At 34.9% G+C, this 13344-nt stretch overlaps 2 protein-coding genes across 2 annotated transcripts in view; one reads left to right on the top strand and one right to left on the bottom strand.

Annotated features, from left to right (window-relative positions):
- LOC110019756 (beta-adaptin-like protein C) overlaps positions 1-13344 on the bottom strand; it is a 53751-nt gene that overhangs the window by 38950 nt on the left and 1457 nt on the right. The gene's annotated exons all lie outside the window — the stretch shown is intronic.
- On the top strand, positions 1699-2465 carry LOC110019766 (NADH dehydrogenase [ubiquinone] 1 beta subcomplex subunit 8, mitochondrial). The gene is made up of 3 exons (XM_020717581.1): positions 1699-1972; positions 2060-2146; positions 2322-2465. Exons 1-3 carry the CDS (start codon positions 1838-1840, stop codon positions 2463-2465), a joined length of 366 nt encoding a protein of 121 aa, XP_020573240.1. The 5' UTR covers positions 1699-1837.

Genomic DNA, 13344 nt, shown 5'->3' with positions numbered 1-13344 from the left:
CTAAGATTTAGTTAGACATTCTAAAATGGTGGATTTTGAGCTATTTGAGCAAAAGCATATCCATTTTATAAAACGTATGATTCAAACCATTTTATATGAAGAACTTAGTAGGAATTGTAGTCGGATCCACCGTGTTGCTGCACGTTGGCTTTACTGGTTCGTCAAGAATCAAGTTTCGAGAATTATTTTATTTTGCTTTTATATGTAATTTCTTATATTTGATATTTTAGATTGTCAATTGTAATTTGTAAATTTGTAGTATATAATTTGTAAATTATAAATTATGATTATAAGGGAATAAATAATATTTATTTTTCTTTATTGTAAACTGTAAATTTGTATTTTGATAATTCATTCAATTTTTAAAAAACTCAATTTTGTTTTTTGATTGCTTTATTTTTCATATTATTAATATAGTTTTTTTTTTTTTTTTCAAATGAAGTTTCCAAGCCGGCTCAAAGGGGATTTTGAGCTATTTTTTTGAGCCAGAGCGATATGACTCACAACCTTAAATGGCTTTCGAGCTAGCTCATAAATCGTTTGATTTTGATCGGGATGATTCGAGTCATGAGTAGATTTCTAATCAATTAAAATAATTTCTAATTGATTTCGAGCCGCACCAAGATCGACTTGAAATCGGCTCGTTCGTACTCTAGTGTATGTCTGAAAAATGGCCATACAGATCTAGCTTTGAGCTGACGACAACAGAGATCGGTCAATCACTTGATTCGGGTAGCCACCCAAGCCAAACTATAGGTTGTCTTACCAGATGGACCCAACAGTAGGGGTGTAAACGAGCCGAACACGAGCGAACCCAGGCTCAGCTCGTGTTCGGCTCGTTTGCTTAGTTAGCCGAACACGAACCGTTCGCAAACAAATAGTCGTTTTGACAACCCTAATCAGGTAGCCATAAGAAACTTTATATATATATATATATATAATTGATTAATAGTATAAGTAGAACATAGTTGATATGGTTCATATATAATCATGTATCAATATTAAAATCGGTCATTTACAAGTAAGACAACACGAGCTTCTTAACTAGTCGAACACGAGTCCCAACAACGAAAAATGTCAAATATACGAAATATGCCGTACATATGAAAATGTGTCACTATATGAAAATGTCATATATATGAAAATGTGTCACATATATGAAAATGTGTCAGATATATGAAAATAGGCCGGACATATGAAAATATGTTAGACGTATGAAAAACTGCTTGACATTTGAAAATATGTCAATGAATATAATATTAACATATAAATCACAAGTAGGGATGTAATTTTTACATTTTTATCATTTTTTCTTCTATAAATAGGATAACCTTTTTTCATATAAGGAGGCTCGAGCCCTTTGAACTTTCTATCCATTTATGCATCACTCTTCTATTTTAGATGATTTTTTTTCGTATAAGGAGACTAGAGCCCTTTAAACTTTCTATCCATTTATGCATCACTCTTCTATTTTTTTATAACAATTTATTTTAATTTTATAACAACTTATTTTAATATATAAAATGATCACTAAAGCCCGAAGAAAACCACCAATTTGCACCTCTCTCTCCTTTCTTCGGTTTTTATGATATATTCCTTCAACATGTTTTATGAGATAAACTTGAATTTAATAATAATATTATATACATATTATATAAAATAATATATAGCAATATTATACATGAAATTCGCATCGAGAGGGACTCAATATTTTCTGAATTCAATGACCAAAACCAATGAGATCTGAGCACGAAGGGTCTACAGGTCCAAGCTTTTTTGTTAGCAGGTTTGAGGATTTCTCGCGCGATTCAGCGAAGGAGAGAAGCAGAGAGGAGAGATGGCTGGTAGATTCAGCACGGCTGCATCTCGACTGTTGGGCGGCGGCGGCGTTGGCCGATCCGTTGCGTTCTCCATGCCCACACGCTCCGGCATGGGTCTTCCCGTCGGAAAGCACATAGTTCCCGACAAACCCGTAAGGGATCCCTCGCGCTCTCGCTGAATTCATTTCACCGATAACTTTTTTCTTTCTTCATCGATTCCTGTTCTGCTATTTATTTAGCTGCCGGAGCAAGACGAGTTGGTATGGGACAACGGAACGCCTTTCCCGGAGCCATGCATCGATCGCCTCGCTCCACACATAGGCAAGGTAACTTTCTGGCTGCCACCCACCCCGCAATCAGACTCCGGGATTTGGCTCAATTGGAGGAATATTACGTTTTGATTTCCTTTGGATTTATCTCGATCCTCCGTTGGAGGGATCTTGGTGCATTGGGCTCTCGTTCTCTCTTATTATTATTTGTTTCTTTTGAATTCCTGCGCAGTATGAATCTCTGGCATGGCTTTGTGGAGGGCTGGGATTCTTCGCAGCGCTTGGCTTGCTTGCTGTTTGGAATGACAAGGCATCGAAGATACCCTTTGTAAGACATTTGGATGACAAAGCTATATTTATATCTTTTTTTGTTTGAACTATGCATCAATTGCGTTGTTTGGATTTTTTTTTTAATTTTTCTAACAATTTATATAGTTGAAAGTTAGTTTTCAGTAATCTTTGATTTAACTATGTCAGATGCTAGAATAGGGTCTTTATCCCGATCATCAGTGGTGGAATTAGGGGTGGCTGCACCCCTAATTACTTCTCTTTTGTATTATATATTACTTTAAATATTTTGCTATCTTGAACTTAAATACTAAATACTAATTTAGTATTAATTATATTTTAAATTTAATAATCACATTATAATTGTTTTAACAAATTTTCAGAAGAGGAAAATTCTAAAATTAAATACGCGCTACTCATTAGTATTTATTTTTTTTTTGCCACCCCTCTCTTTTAGTTTTGGTTCCGACACTATGAATGATCTCATGCCCATTGAAGCAATCCAATTTATTTTTTTTTTGCCACCCCTCTCTTTTTTAGTTTTGGTTCCGTCACTATGAATGATCTCATGCCCATTGAAGCAATCCAAAGAATTTGAAAGCGTACAACTCTCTCGGAAAACATGCATCAAGAAATCAACATTGAAACTGTAAACCATATTTTACCATGACATGAGGGATTCGTGTAAAATTTTAAGCTTTAAGGTTGCCTATGTTAACTTTTGGGTAGATTTAATAGGAACCTATTAGGGAAATTTTAAGCTTTAAGGTTTAACTTTTGGGTAGATTTAATAGGAACCTATTAGGTTTATATGTAACATTTTAAATGTCCATAGTGAAACTAAGTTTTTGTTAAGTGATATCGGATGCTCTCCACCAATTTTTTTGTTATGTTGACTCTTGATTAAATTTTTCTATGTTCAGTTTGGACCTAATGAGTTTATAATAAACATTTTAAATATTTATATTGAATTTTGTTGATGGTTTATCCAAACTAATTGCTTTAAACAAATTCTTTGTGAACTATCTTGAGCTAAAATTTATTATTATTATTTTTGATACCTAAGAATGAATATTATTCTCTTTCTTTGATTTAGGTGTCTAAACCTCTTAAGCTGCCATACTATACAATTGAGATAAAGAAGAGCTCTTATGAGTTTTCTTTTCAAGTTAACGAAGTTTATGCTAAATTTATTAGATCACACTCAATGTCTCTCTCACTGGTTAGACGGTCTACTTCTCTTTATAAATTAGCGACCACTCTAAAACTATGTGAAGCATTGAGGAACACAAGGGTAAAAATAAGGCCGATTTATTGCAACGAAGAAACATCATGCATCAAGGCAAATTAATCTTCTTTCAAGCCTCAACCTATTGTCTTAACTCTCTTATCTAAATTTTGTCAACTAATCAACCATAGACACTACCTAGATCTTTAGAATATGAAAGTGAATTATAAAGTATTGTGACACAACATAAAAATAAGGAATTTGCAATGAGGGGCAGATTGAATGTCATAAGAAACATAATATTGAAATAGATGATGTAAGATACTTGGTGGGGAAGAGAGATGATGTCTCTTTTAGGATAGACAATTTGAAGAAATTGCATTAAAAATGAGAAAAAGAGGTAGTTAATAATGTACTGGGCAAATTAAGAAAACATGGCCAAAAAAAATTTCATTCATGTGAAAAGTGTTTGGTTTAAAGGCTAATTTTAGGCATCTAACTTTGTTGAAAGGCCTAGCTACAAAACAATTTATCCAATTCAAATTGAAAATTAACTTGATTTAAAATAAAGGGACTTCTATAAAATTCTTATAAAGATGCATTAGATGGTTAGGAAGCTTGTCTTCGTGTTTAGTAATTATTTTATAAGATATCGAAGCGATTGAATGGTCTCTATCAATTCTTTCGTGGTGGGAAAAATTGTCACTAGAGAATATTAATGATGTTACTCATCTAAAGGATCAAGGATGACCCTTTGAAGTTATTCATGTATTAGCTAAAGATCTTTTGAGTGTGGACAACCATTTTATTGATGGCTATAATTTGTAAATGAGCCGAGCTTGAGCGAGCATAGGCTTCACTCTTTTTCTGCTCGTTCAAGATTAATTTTGCTTGAACTTGGCTCGTGTCCGACTCGATTCACATATTGTTGTTTGTGTTCGACTCGAAATTGGTTCGTTTGAATTATTTAAAAAAATAGATATAAGATGTTGGATTCGAACATGTACCATTCATGTGCAATATAAGACGCATAATCATATGACCATACAAGATGTTATGATTTAAACTTATATATAAATATATATAATATATTATCATATAAATATTATATATAGTTATCTTATTTCGAGCTAAAACGAGTCAAACACGAGCGAATAAAAGTTTTTTGTGTTCAACTCGTTTATAATTCATGTTTAAAATTTTTTTCTGTATTCGACTCGCTTACTTAATAAATGATTAGAACACGAGCTACTTAATGAGCCGAACACAAGCTGTTCACTAACAAACTCTTTTGACAATCCTAATGCTATTGAATCATGTATCTTGGTTAGCTTGAGGACCTAATGCAAATTTATTTGCATTAATCTGCTTAATTTCAAATGAGATTGGTACTCAAGTTAGTATATGAATAGGTTGAGGGTTTAACAATGCAATAACTCCATCAGAAGATACACTTACCAGAAACATAGGATGCTTAAATGTGCCTTGATAAGTTAATTTTTTTTTGGTATTGAAAAATGAACTCATAATTCATAATAGAAGATACATCAATAACCTATGTGTTAAATATAAAATTTTCATTTATCTTAAATTGTCTAGATGTTTGGGCAAGTAACTTTTTATTTGCATCTGGCAGAATACATTAAGGATGAGTATGCACTAGAACATAATTATTTTTTATTATCCTTTGTATGCCTTCTATGAATTTTAGCAGCAATTTTGTAACTTTAGTTATGCATAACATTTCAACTCCTAATTTTAGCATGAAGGCTTGTGCATTTGTACAACAAATGAGAATGGATATTAGAATGCATATACATGGGTGATGCAATGAGATTTTTTTTTCTGAGTTGTCATGCATATAAGGTAGTTTTAATTATCTTTTATAGAATAGAGGATTGCATGTATAGAAGCTAAATATGATTTTTTCATATATAGGTAAATGAAAAAAACAATATTAGATTAAATCTAACTAATAAAATATTATTAGACCTAATTAGATCATAAAAAAATGATAATGACTAACAAAAACCAACACTACTTAGGGCTATTTAACCATGATGTTGGAGATCCTTACATTTGTTTTCTGATTCACTCACCTTTTGCATTTCTTCTAAACTATTGTAGAATTATAGAAAAAATATACTTTGTGGCTTTTGATCATTTCTACTAATTGAAATTCCTCTTTAAATATTTTGGAATCAGATCATAAAATTCTTTTAAAATGAGAGTGAAATCTCTAAGTAGTATCTTATCTAAAATTCAGTATCTTTTAAAAATCTGACTCGGAAGTACTATTCTCTTAGAAGAGCCAGGTGCAAATTTTTGGATATCTTAGTAGATGAAATTTCTACTAGCTAGGTTGACATTGACATTCTAAGCTACTACAAGTATTTGTATGACTATATCGATGGCATGGTGAAAATAATCAAAATATCCTGCTGTTATATTTTAAGATAGAATTATATTGAAAATATTCAATGGTGAAAAGTTCTAATTTAAAGTATATTGTACATTAAATTGGTGAAAATATCATTATTATTATTATTATTTAGTATGTTTTTTTATATTTAATAATTTTGTTATTTATTATATCATTCGGTTTAGTTCTGGTGATTTTTTTAACCTTAAATATTATATCTCGTATTTTTTCAATTCAATGTACAACTTGATTTTCAAAATCTTGCCTATATACCCGTGTAAATCACTTTCAATAGCTATCATTTTTTTGGTATGTATATGTTTGCGGCTCTTCATCCATTTCTTCTCAAAATTTATTTTTGAAACTATTTTTTAATTCAACTTGTGGAGCATAATAACCAATTGCATCCATAATTTTCTAGTTGATAATTTTTTTAGTAGTAACTATCTTATAACTAACCCTTGTATTGGAGTGGTTCAAGGAGAGAAAATTACATAGTAGAATAAAAGTGGTAGATAGGATCAAAAAAAGGAGAGCGAGAGGACTTAAAGAGGATATGGAAGTATCAATTTTTATTTCATATACACTAGTGAAGTTTTCCTTGATACAAAACTATAACTCCTTACATAGTGTTGGGCATCAATTAAATGGCTAAAGTACATTATGACTGATATAAAATTTTTATGGCTTCATTACATATATGGAATATGCTTTTTCTTTGTTGTTGTTATCTTTGCCAAGGTTGCTATATCAAGGCTATTAACTCGTAGTTCTAACTGAAGCTTCTAAGCTTAGGAAAATATTTTTTAATTTTTAATTTGATGTATATATAAATTTAGAATGATTTCAAGTTTATTTGAATTTTTTTTTAGTTAATTTAAAGTTAAATAGTTTTGATTAAAGTTGGTTTAGCTTGAGATTATTAATATTTCGGTTCGAGTCCTAGTTGAGGATGAATCAATTGTTTTGAGTTTCTGTTAAAAAATACTCACTCGAACACAACTTTATTTGAACCCTAACTAATTCATCTAATTGATCCATGATTAACAAAGAAATAATTGCTCTTGAGAACTTACCCATTTCATTAATGGCTTGGGCTTATATAGAGCCTTACAACATTTACATATAAATCCCTAGACTTCTATTTACAAATAAAGACCTACATTAGATACAAATCTCAACACTCCCCCTTAATATGGGCAAAAGATATTCACTAAGCCCATCTTGTCTCACAACCTAGACAAATCTAATGAGCTAAGTCCTTCGGTGAGGCAATCAACCACATGCTCTTTTGTTGCTACTTTAATTAGCTCCAGTAGTCCATTATTCAACTTTTCCTTGATAAAGAACCTATTAATCTCCACATATTTGGTTTTATCATGTTGCACCAGGTTGTTTGAGTTGCTGGTTGCTGACTTGTTGCACCACAACTTCATTTGAGCTCCTTGGTCCACCTTGAGCTCTATCAATAAGGCTCTCAACCACGTTATCTCAACTACTCCTAAGGCCATGATCCTATACTTTGTCTCTACTGTTGATATCGCTACTACTGATTGTTTTTTGCTTTTCCAAGAGATCAAGTTGCCCCCTACGAACATGCAATATCCATATGTAAACCTCATGTCATCATACAACCTGCCCAGGCAGAGTCACAATAGTCCTCAATACTTATATGACCATTCTTCATGAAAATCAACCCCTTCCCTGGTGCACTCTTTAGATACCTCAAAATCTAATACATTACATCCATGTGACATTTCATCGGATCATGCATGTTGCGACTCACCACATTTACTGCAAATGATATGTTGGGACAAGTGTGACTCTGATAAATGAGATGACTTACTAACTTTTGGTATCTCTTGCGATCAATTGGCTCGCCTGCCTCTACGCTCAACTTACTCTTCTGATAAATTGGAGAAATTGCAGACTTGCATCCCAACATGCATAACTTTGTGAGCAAGTATAACACATACTCCTCTGAGATAGAACAATACCCTCTTCTTCATGAGTCACCTCAATCCCGAGAAAGTATCTAAGCTGTTTGAGATAGAACAATACCCTTTGCTCCATGAGTCACCTCAACCTTTGCCCAAACTTGCCTTAAGCTGAGCAATCTTTCCCCTATCATCCCCAGTGACAATCATATCATCCACATACACAACAATAATAGTAATGTAACCATCATGTCGTCGAAAGAACATTTTGTGGCCGATATTGATCTGTTAATAGCTCATGTCTACCATTACTTTTCTGAACCCTTCAAAACAAGCTCGAGGAGATTGTTTCAATCCGTACAATGACTTTCTCAATCTAAATACCTTGCCCACAATGTAGTTCGTGTCGAAGCCTGAGGGTATCTCCATGTACACATTCTCTAACAGATCTTCATGAAAAAACAAATTCCTCAAATTCCAGTTGGTGTAACCTCCATCCATCATTCACAGTTAAAAAAACGAGTATCCTGACTGTACTAATCTTTATCACTGGTGCAAATGTCTCATCATAACCATACCCTTCGTCACCAACCCTTCTTTGAGTCGATCAATCTTTCCATCTAAAGTTTTCTTCACTCTGAAGGCCAATTTGCATCCGCCTGCCTTTTTTCCTACTAGAAGCAACACGAGTTCACATGTCCTGTTCTTATCGAGAGCACCATTTTTCTCCAGTATTGCAGTCTTTTACTTTGGATCCTTCTTAGCTACCTGTCAACATTTTGGGTATAAAGACAGTGTCCAAAGATACAATGAATGTTCAATGTAAATGTGATATGATAGAGTATGAGACAAACTAGCCAATGTCATGTGAGAAACCAAAACCCGCATTGCTGTGAGAGGTTCTCCTTAAAGTCTTGGGAGTGGGAGAAGAGAGGAATCATATCACCCGTGTAACTGAATTTCTAGGTCGATGGTGTAGGTGTCTTAGGAGTCGGGGTAGATCAAAACAAGAGACTTGTTGGCACGACATAAATTGTTCTCTCATTCTGCCTTTTCTTCCTTGTATACACCCCAAACTTTCCTTGAGCTTGAGTCCAACCACCTTCAGGCTCATTTTTCTCATTTTCCAACTCTTCTTCAATCGATCATTCCCACACAACGGGACTTGGTATCGTTTTCACTTGTATCAATCTCTCACCATCACTACTCTCTCTCTTGTCTCATACCTCCAGCATCTCACGAGTAACCAAAATGTGAGTTCTCCTCCAAGGTGCAATATGATTCACATTCTCCAAAGGTCACATGCATACTCACAAACAGTCTCTTTTCTTTTAGGTTCCAAAAAACATACCCCTTCTGATTGGCCAAATAACCCACAAAAATACTCTTCACAACTCTGGGATCCAACTTCCTTATTGATGATCCATTATTCTTAACAAAACATATCCAACCAAATTTCTTTGATGAAAGGATCCCACCATTATTTCCTTTTAACAATTCACAACGAGATCATCACTTCAGCACTCTTGAGGGCATTCTACTGATCAATTGAGCGGCTGTCAAAACAACTTACTCCCACAAGTGCTTTGCGATATTCATCAAGATCTTCATACTTCTGGATATTTCTAGAAGTTGTCTATTCTTCCTATTTGCTACTCTATTTTGTGTCGATGTGTATGGACACGTGGTTTGATGTTTTATTCCTTTGGCTGACAAGTACTCCCCAATTGTCATGTTGGTATGCATTGTCTCATTATTAAACCTAAATACCTTCACTACCACACCATATTGAATCGTGGCGTGCTTACCAAATTGACAAACATTACACAAAAGTTTTTGTTTATTTATCTTTTCATATAAAGACAAATATAAACGACTCAATAGACTAAGCGGGGAGTGTCACATGTGTTTGTGATGTAGCAACAACACATCCTCCACACTCCTCCCAGATTCTCCCACTCTAATACTCTTTACCATGGATGTCAAGACTGAGTTTATCCCCTTTCTATCCAAGTATCAGAGTCCACTATGCTATGTGTCAGTCTCAAGTCTCTGGCTAGTCTCCTTCTCTTGAAAGATCACTTTAGGAATATTAAATAAAACAACACAATTTAGTTGAAGTATAATGATACTAATGAATAAAATGTTCGGTGGAAAGGAAGGAACATGCAAAATATTGGGCATAATCATAAAATTGGTACACCTCACTGTACGTTTACCAATCATAGGTTATGTTATACCATCAGCAACCTGAATGCTCTCTATAATTGTTAGGTGAGTACATAAAGTGAACTCACTAGCAGCACCTGTCACATGTCGAGATGCACCAGAATTTACTATTCATTTTTGTGATCTTTTAGTAAATATAGAAGCAAAATCATGTGTATCACGAGTATCTTTGTCTGAGTGAGCATAAGTAACAGTGTTATCCTTGAATGACGATAAGGTGATTGCTTTCTCAATCACATCACATATCAGTCTCTACTTCCTTTTCAATATTTCTAAGAGCTTGTGATCCTCATCGGTAAAGATTAACCTTGTTTCTCGCTCATTCTCCGCTACCTTTAGATTTGCCCGATGACCCCCTCTTCTACTCTTTTGACCCCCACGTTTATGATCACGACCTCTAGACTATTTATGTCCATCCATCTCTTTCTCTCCTTGGGTGATTTTGGACAAGCTTTGTTCAGATGTCCTACTTCTCCACAGTTATAGCATCTGTGGGTCTCCCCTGGGCACCTGTCATTCCCGAGCTCGAGGTAGCCAAAGCTGATCATGTACCTGGAAGTCCGCTCACTCAAAGTGTAGCCTCATGCGACTCTCCTCTTGTATCATTGAGGTGATGACCTCATCCAGTGAAAGAATCATTGGCTTAGGAGGACCTATATCCTCTGATTAAAGGTCTGGTTCACATGTGCCAAAAACTGCATAATTCACATGTGCAAAGATCTCCCTCTTCTTGCACCCGGTTCACCACAACTTGACATAGGTGAGAAGTGATAAAGATCTTGCCACAGCCGCTCTAGCTCTATAGAGTACTCCTGAATTGATATATCACCCTGTACCACTACCTCTATGTTACGTTGAATCCGAAATACTCTCATATAGCTTTCACTCCCAGCATAGGTCTTCTTTAGCTTTGTCCAGATGTCCTTGACCTTTTGAATGTTATCTACGGATAAGACAATGGACAAAACTATTGAGTTGATTAGCATTGTGTAAAGCAAGGCGTGTGTGGTCTTCCACTCAATCCCCTCAACACTGTCACTCTTTGGCTCGTCCCCCATCATATATCCCTTTAGTTTCTTCCCTATTAGAGCAGCCTCGATCCAACGTGACCAACTCGGATACGTGGCTAATCCATCGAGTTTCAAATCCACTGGAGAGATATCTAACTTCACCTGCGTCAGAGTACATGCTAAGGTGGTGGCTCTCGTTGAGACGCTAGCTCCATGTAATAGTCTGACCAAGACCTTCAAAACTTCAGGATCTATCTTATACAGAAGCTACAAGCCTTCACCTCCCTCACTATCTCGCTCTTGTGACATCCTCAATCATAAGATTGAGCTATCATTCTCTCATTCCATCTGAAGTCGTATGAGTTGAAGCCTCACTATTCCTACCTTTCGTGCAAACTGGCCCGCCAATGCCTTTAGGCTCGTTTGTTTCTCAGCTTCACTCCTTACTGTGTTGCGGGCTCAATCCTCCCTGTGTTGCGGGGCCCTAACTGCAAGCGACGATCACCCCCCAACTTCACTCTCTCAATCTTTGCCGTTTTGATCTTCTACCGTCCAATCTCAAAACAATACCTCTCCTCGTTGTCCCACAAGACAAAGCGAATTGCCTCTGCTTTCTTCTTTGTAAGCCACAATCCTGAACTCATAATTGGCTGCTTCATCCAGTTTTGCGAGGACGAAGAGTAAGCTTTGGGTTTGTGCACTTGATCCCGTCAGATGAATTCAGTTAGGTCTTTGATACCATAAAGAAGTAATTTCTCTTGAAAACTTACCCATTTCATTAATGGTTAGGCTTATATAGAGCCTTACATCATTTTCAAATAAATCCCTAGACATCTTTTATTTACAAAATAGGACTCTATATTAGATACAAATCTCAACATTTAAAGTTGTATGGTGGCTGATGGAGGGAGAGAGAGGGAGTGTTTGTGTGTTTGTGTGTAGACTCTATATTAGATACAAATCTCAACAGTTAAAGTTGTATGGTGGCTGATGGATTGAGAGATAGTGAGAGGGAGAGAGAGGGAGTGTTTGTGTGTTTGTGTGTGCGCCTGTGGATGCAATGTGTGTGGAGAGAAACTTTGAGGTCAAGTGTTAAGCCGTGAATTATATCATAAAGGTCTCTTATTTTATATATGTTGTTAGCTTCAGCGTAATTCTTAAATAAGTGATTCATTCAATCTTTAAAATAGGATAAACTAAATGATATGTTAGAATTATTCGATTTCATTTCCAGTTATTTACTATTTGGTGTATTTCTTATTTTATTATTTTTCATTTATCATTGAGGAGTTATTAGGTAGAGATTTATGTATTATTCTTTTCCTATTTTAGAATTTTTGTTTCTTATTTTTATACGACTTTCAATGGGAATAATATTATCCTGCTTTATTCTCCTAACCTACATGGTATCTGAGCAAGTGATTCCATCCTAGCTGGCCGGAAAACCCTTTCCTGCAGGCAGTCCCGTGAGATCTACCTGTCATGATAATTAGAAAAAAAATCAAGGAAAGAATTAAGGAGCGGTAATGGGAGACAATAAGAAGCTTATCCACTCCTATGTGCCTAATTTTGGAGACTACTCTCTCTTGGCAGGTTTAGGCCATGTCATGTTATGTGCTAGTAAAAGTGCCCGCTTTTGAATAATGATGATGTGGCTCCTCCCTTGATGATTTAACCACTTTTATTGACAAAGGTCCTTAGTTGACTTGATGTTAACCATTATTGATCAATAAGTTTTTTGTAGCTCACCGCATCGAGTTACATCAGTGCAATCGTACTGAACTATCCACTATTGCACCGATAACCTGATTAATTGTTAAACCAACCTTTCTGGTCACTTCCATACTTGATTTTACGATGTGTTGCGCTATACATGTCATGAGCAGTCCATGGGTATAATTAAGTGATTCTTACTTTACATTTTGCAAATATGTTTTATTCTTTTCGTGAGATCAAAGTTTTCATTAACCATCTGCTATTGATCTAATTGATTAATGATCAAATGAATTTAAAAATGCATAAGATTGTGTATACTGCTATGTTTTAATTGTGAGAAAGAGAATGAATGGGTTTGATCTTATGTTTGCAGGTTATATTTTGAAATATAAATGAGTGCAGAATGGGTGATATATATATATATA

Source organism: Phalaenopsis equestris, unplaced genomic scaffold, assembly GCF_001263595.1.
Source record: "Phalaenopsis equestris unplaced genomic scaffold, ASM126359v1 Scaffold000077, whole genome shotgun sequence".
NCBI classification, from domain to species: Eukaryota; Viridiplantae; Streptophyta; class Magnoliopsida; order Asparagales; family Orchidaceae; genus Phalaenopsis; species Phalaenopsis equestris.
This window is presented reverse-complemented; position numbering and strand designations above follow the sequence as displayed.

Excerpts from the sequence above, each read along its gene's own strand:
- LOC110019766 (XM_020717581.1), top strand. The coding sequence starts at position 1,838 with ATGGCTGGTAGATTCAGCACGGCTGCATCTCGACTGTTGGGCGGCGGC. Across the intron at positions 1,973-2,059 it reads ACATAGTTCCCGACAAACCC|CTGCCGGAGCAAGACGAGTT; the intron begins GTAAGGGATCCC and ends CTATTTATTTAG. Across the intron at positions 2,147-2,321 it reads TCGCTCCACACATAGGCAAG|TATGAATCTCTGGCATGGCT; the intron begins GTAACTTTCTGG and ends ATTCCTGCGCAG.